This window comes from Dipteris shenzhenensis, chromosome 12, assembly GCF_047967505.1.
Source record: "Dipteris shenzhenensis isolate YYH24624 ecotype China chromosome 12, Dip_SZ_1.0, whole genome shotgun sequence".
Taxonomy (NCBI): domain Eukaryota; kingdom Viridiplantae; phylum Streptophyta; class Polypodiopsida; order Gleicheniales; family Dipteridaceae; genus Dipteris; species Dipteris shenzhenensis.
In genome coordinates, this window is record NC_141607.1 from 35538353 (window position 1) to 35544098 (window position 5746).

A 5746-nucleotide genomic window follows, 5' to 3' on the forward strand; every position below is an offset into this window, starting at 1 on the left:
ATAAGCCCTAATCACTGGTATTATAAAACGGCGGGGTAGGTACGGAACGTAAAGCTTTTGATCAACGAGGCGTTTCTTCTTCTTCTTCTTCTTCTTCTTCTTCTTCTTCACTCTAACACTTATGAGCTCTCTTCTCTAATCTCTCTGTGTCTTGTATCATTGTTTGTAGTTGCTTCTCCAAGCTTTCTAATACACTTCTACACACAACCGCATCCTCAGGTAATCCCTTATCGTTTGCCTTTTCATCTTCATCATGCATCTTCTTAAGAAGTCCTCCCCTTCTTTGCTTCGACGTTATTTCAACGGTTTTGCTTTCGCTTTGCCACCTTTGGTCATACTAATTACGCTCCCTTGCATCTCCATCTCTACACCTTTTGGGCTTCCCTTTTTGGACTTCCCATAGTATCGACACATTCGTCCATGTGATCCTCCTGTGCATCCTGGTGCCCTTTTCGTCTCTTCTCCATAGGTCTCCATCCAAGATATCGTCTCTCCCACAAAACCTTCCTGCATTTCGCACCTCAACCTCGCGAAAGTGTGCTTTGGATGTCGTGTTAGATTCCTGACCTGCACCGCCCTCCTTTTTCTTATACGAAAACAATTGTATGTCGGCGTTGTGATTGATGCAGTTGGACCTGCTTTGAGGGAATTGCCATGACATGTGTGCATACGTCTCTCTTCCTCTAGAGTTTCCCTCCCGTCCACGATGTTGGGATGACCCGCGTTGCTTGAATCGCTCATTGCGTCCTTCCATCAGTTCTTGCTCGCATCGTACTGAATCCATTCACTCATGATCAGATTACCGATCTACTGTGGCTGTGGACAACAGGCATGTGTACAATAATGCCCTTGGTCTCTTAAGGATGCTTGACGTATTGGGCGAGTATGTATCGCCATACATTGAAAAATGGGTGATTCTGATGGATTTGCAATACTGGTGTGTAGGACTCATTTTTCCTCACAGAATCCGCCATTCTAGTACTTGTGTGTGTGATGTGAGATGTCTCTTCTTAGTTCCACTTGCAATTGAAGACAGTCCAACAAAACTAAAATTCCACTCCACTTACTTTAACTTCAATAGCATGCAACAGGCGTGTTTTCTCGTGGTAAATCCGTTCAAACATCAATTGCGGCAAAACTCTCAACGCCCGTAGGGGTCAGGTACACGCTGGATTAAGTTATTGTCCATCATCCTCTCCATAAAAGTCAAGGCAACATGCAAGCTGTATAGTAATCAGCTTTGCTCGATCGGAGATATTCAGTTCCAAGCTTTGTATAGTAATCAGCTTTGTTCGAGCTGTTCGATGGGCATTCGGCTTAGCTGATCTGTTCGCCAAGCTTAATTCATATTACCGTCGACAGCGACCACTCTCCAAACTTTCTCTCTGCGCTCCTACTTGCTCACCCACTTGCACTCTTTTAATCATACTGATTCGACACTCTTTCTGTCTCTCCTCGCGGTACACTACAAACATCCATATATTTCTGCATGATATTTGGATGATGTGTCCCATTCCCTGGAAAATTCGGGATGATGTATCCCATTCCCTGAAAAATTCGCATGCTTTCTTGCAGACGAGTCCGTCCCAATCTATGTGAACTTAGTAGTAGTCGTCTCGAGAGTGTCAAAGCTGGTGCAGCCGTTCCTGCTTGACTCCACAGCAAGTTTCCTGAGCCCAATACTCTCCGAGCGCCTTCCTCAGCTCTTTCAAAATGACGCTTCCCGAAGAAGTCCACGGATCTCAGCACCCTTCGGAGTCGGTTCACGACAATGCTGATTTCTTGCCCGAAAAACTAGTTATAGGGCCTCCTCACAATGAATTCATCAACATATCTATTGATGGCCTGGACGACGGAACATCAACCACCGACGTGCATCAAAGAGAAATATGTGAAAACGGTCACAAAACCGAGAGAAAAGGAGGCCTGTCTAAATTTACGTCTACGCTTCCAAGGGCAATAAAAAACTGCTCATCCACAAGGTAAGTCTTCCTCTTAAACTCAGAAATTTACAATCTTCCGTTTTATGTCGCCTTATAATGTCCTCGCGTTGAACCTGTTCGTTGTCGTGGAAAGCCAGGCCACTAAAAATTGCCTATTGAAGTTACAGTTTGTTCTGATTCATGTTGATGCCTTGCAGGCACTGGAAAACTTTTGTGCTCGCATATCAGACGATGGGAGTTGTATATGCTGGGATTGGAACGTGTCCGTTGTATGTGTTCTCATCTTTCCACCTCGATCAGCCTACGGAGCAGGACTATCTTGGGGTCTTTAGCATAGTCTTCTGGACCTTGACTCTCATTTCCTTAGTGAAGTACGGGTTCATCGTTCTGCGAGCGGACGATCATGGTGAAGGTGGAAATCTTTCTTTGTCACGGCTGTTTGGTTTCACTCCTAGCTTTCCATCGAAAAATTATGTCGGTTGTGTTAATCCAAAGCACCGGAAAGATGGCTGACAGCCAGAGGCTTGATTCATACGAATATGCCTAAACCTGAAGCCACAACTACTTCTTTGTCGCCTTGAACAGCATTAAATCTGGCTGTCATTCGTTGCTGGACAGGTGGGACTTTTGCACTTTATTCGCTTCTATGCCAATATGCCGATGTCGCACATCATGGTAGAGTTTCGAAGAAGGTTCACACAATGGCGCCCAAACCAGGCTCACGCCAGGCCAAGATGATCAAGTTTCTCGAGGGCAGCAAAGGTGCTAAGACAATGCTGTTCACAGCGACAATGATGGGCGCATGCATGCTCATCGGGGACGGCGTTCTCACTCCCGCAATTTCAGGTCAGTTTCCACTGTTGCACCTGCTTAGCTGGAATTTGAGGAAAGTTCTAAAAATGAGATTGATTAAGAATCTAAGATTATGCAAATCTGCTAATTGTCGACACACTTCGCGACAAACTACAGGTTAATTTATTTCGACAACCTAGTTCAGGCTACGTTACATATTTCTCGTGTTGTCCATCTTTGCAGTGCTCTCTGCTGTCGATGGCTTAAGAACTGCTTCAAGCTCCCTTAATACCTGTATGTATATCTGCGATCACGACAGCCTTTCGAGCAGATGTTTAAGTTTGGTAGTACTGTGATAACAGGCTAACATGTGCAGATTTCAACTTTATTTCTCCAGGCATTACTTGATCTTAACAAAACTATTTCGTCTTTGGTGGACACGTTTCACAGCTGCCATTGTAAGCATCACAGCAGTACTGCTGATTGCTCTGTTTCTACTCCAAAGGTTTGGAACAAGCGCCGTTAGTTTCCTCTTCTCTCCCACCGTCGTAGCCTGGTTTGTTACAACCGCTATGGTTGGAGCATATAACATTGTTCTTCACTATCCGACTATTTTTAAAGCAGTGTCTCCGCATTATATATTGACCTTCTTCCTTCGACGTGGGAAGGATGGCTGGAAAGTTCTGGCGGGCACTGTTCTGTGCGTCACTGGTACGCCTAGCTTCATTCTCCAGTCTGCTTGCAAGCCTTCTTCTATTCCAAATTCCATCTAAATTAAGGTTCAAAGTTTCCTCTTCCAGGTTCTGAAGCCATGTACGCGGATCTAGGTCATTTCAATAGACTGTCAATGCAGGTAACGATAGTTTTTTCTCGAGTTTCTTGGACCTATCATCGTTCGGATTGTAAAGTTTGCGCGTTTCTTTGCAGTTAGCTTTCGCTTTTTTCGCGTACCCCTCAAATGTGATAACCTATGCTGGACAAGCTGCTTATCTGATAAAGTATCCCGACAGTAAGGGAGAAGTCTTCTACAATTTCATACCGAAGCCCGTCTTTTGGCCCATGTTTATAATCGCAACTCTATCTGCCATTGTTGCCAGCCAATGCCTCATCTCCGCTTGCTTCTCTTTGGTTAAACAATCAATAGCTCTAGATTTCTTCCCGACAGTCAAGCTCCTCCACACTTCTAAAAACCACGAAGGGCAGGTCTATTCCCCTGAAGTGAACTATTTTCTTATGGTTCTTTGTATCCTCGTGGTACTTGGATTCCGGGACGCAGGGGCCCTTGGTAACGCTTACGGTAAGATATCCAGCGTCTTTATATTAACCTATGGTAAGTTCATTGCTATCCATCCCATAACCTTGTTTTTAAACGGAAGAGAGCTCGCTTCCTTCTCGCAGGTGTAGCGGTCATCATGGTTATGCTCATTACGACATGCTTCGTCTCTTTGGTGATGGTGGTCATTTGGGACACCCCTCTTCCCCTTATATTAATATTTTTATTCATCTTCTCGATCGTCGAAGGGGTCTATGTCTCAGCTGTACTCAGCAAAGTTCCGCAGGGTGGCTGGTTGCCTTTTCTTGTAGCAATTTTGATTGCTCTCATCATGTACAGCTGGGTCCACGGCAGAGAGAAACAGCAGGCATACGAGAAGGCAAATACCATCAGCCTGGATGACCTCGGCGCTCTGCTCTCTACCTCCAACATTAAGCGGGTTCCTGGGCTATGTATTTTCTATTGCGATCGCGAGGATGATATCCCTCCACTTTTAAGGCATTACCTAAAAAACGTTCGCTCGTTACATCAAATGATCATCTTCACTAGTTTAAGGTATGCTAAAACTCCTAGAGTTGCAGATGCTGAACGTTTCCAATTTTCCAGTTGTGGAAGGCACAAGGGGTTATACACATGTGTAGCGCTTTATGGCTATGCAGAAGAGGAAAACCTAGAATGGAATGGGTTTTGGGAGAGTTTAGTAGCGAGCTTGAAAGAATACAGGCAATCTTCCAGTTCAGAAATGGCAAACACAGAACCTTCACAAGACGGCTTTGAGGAAGACATGGCGATCATTGAGAGCGTCAAAAGGGAAGGCGGGCCTGTGCTGGTGATCGGAAGGACACGAATGGTGACAAAGAGAGCAGGTCTAAGAAATTGGTTCCGAAAACTGGTACTTGATTTCATATATCATTTCTTGCATTCAAACAGCACACCAGCCGCTGCATCACTCACCCTGACTGTACCTCCTTCAAATCTGATGGAAATCAGCATGCTGTATGAGATATAAGAAGAGCTCAAAGCAACAGAGTCTGGACTCTGGAAGAGACAGCCGCAGAAAGGAAAGGTCTTTGATCCTGAATTATATGTATAGGAAACTCACCTGTCTGTTCTTGTAAGAGGACGACGGAAAGAAAATTAAAAAAACCTTGATCCTCTGTATGGAGCTCTGGCAAAATGCTGACTGTTTGCATACGCGTATACTTCGCTAATAGTCTCAGATCGTCGAGAGTCGAGTCTCATCGCTTTCCACATCTATCTTTCTTCAACGCAATGATGCAAAGATACGCATGTAGGGGCCTGTTTCCAAATGACCACAGTTATCTTTCCTCGACGCAATGATGCAATGCGCCAAGTTATCGTCGAGCCTTCCCCTCTGAACGTCAATCAGCACTTACGTCAATAGAAATTATAGACATTATTGCCCTGAGCCCTTCCCCCGGCCCCACCTGTGCCCAAACGAACATCGCTTTTTTCGAACATGGAAAGAGGCCCTCAGAACCTGTTTCCCCGCAGCCCAGATGCGAGCATCAAGGTTCTTATGCGGTGCGGCAGCCGTTGTAGCGCTTGGGTGTGAGTTGGAGTCCATCGAATTTGCTTGGATCAATTCCGCCACCCACGTGCGTTGTTTGTTGATAGCGATGGCCAGCCAATCGTGAACTTCAGCATCTCTGTTGCTCGCATCTGCCTCCACTCTCCTGTCATTTTCTTTAAGCAATCACCTCTGCCAATCCTCTCT

At 45.3% G+C, this 5746-nt stretch overlaps 1 protein-coding gene across 3 annotated transcripts; it reads left to right on the forward strand.

Moving 5' to 3' along the window:
• Nucleotides 1-201: 201 nt before the first annotated feature.
• On the forward strand, nt 202-5346 carry LOC147896150 (putative potassium transporter 17). Of its 3 annotated transcripts, none has more exons than XM_087382782.1 (9): nt 202-219; nt 1576-1982; nt 2141-2355; nt 2562-2789; nt 2979-3029; nt 3186-3446; nt 3536-3588; nt 3663-4032; nt 4134-5346. In XM_087382782.1, the coding sequence occupies exons 2-9, from the start codon at nt 1714-1716 to the stop codon at nt 5015-5017; spliced, it is 2331 nt and encodes a 776-aa protein (XP_087238908.1). In that variant the 5' UTR covers nt 202-219; nt 1576-1713; the 3' UTR covers nt 5018-5346. The 3 variants fall into 3 exon arrangements, with proteins under 3 accessions (XP_087238908.1, XP_087238909.1, XP_087238907.1); XM_087382783.1 differs by lacking the exon at nt 202-219 and adding an exon at nt 1144-1161; XM_087382781.1 differs by lacking the exon at nt 202-219 and adding an exon at nt 1275-1460.
• The last annotated feature ends 400 nt before the right edge of the window (nt 5347-5746 follow it).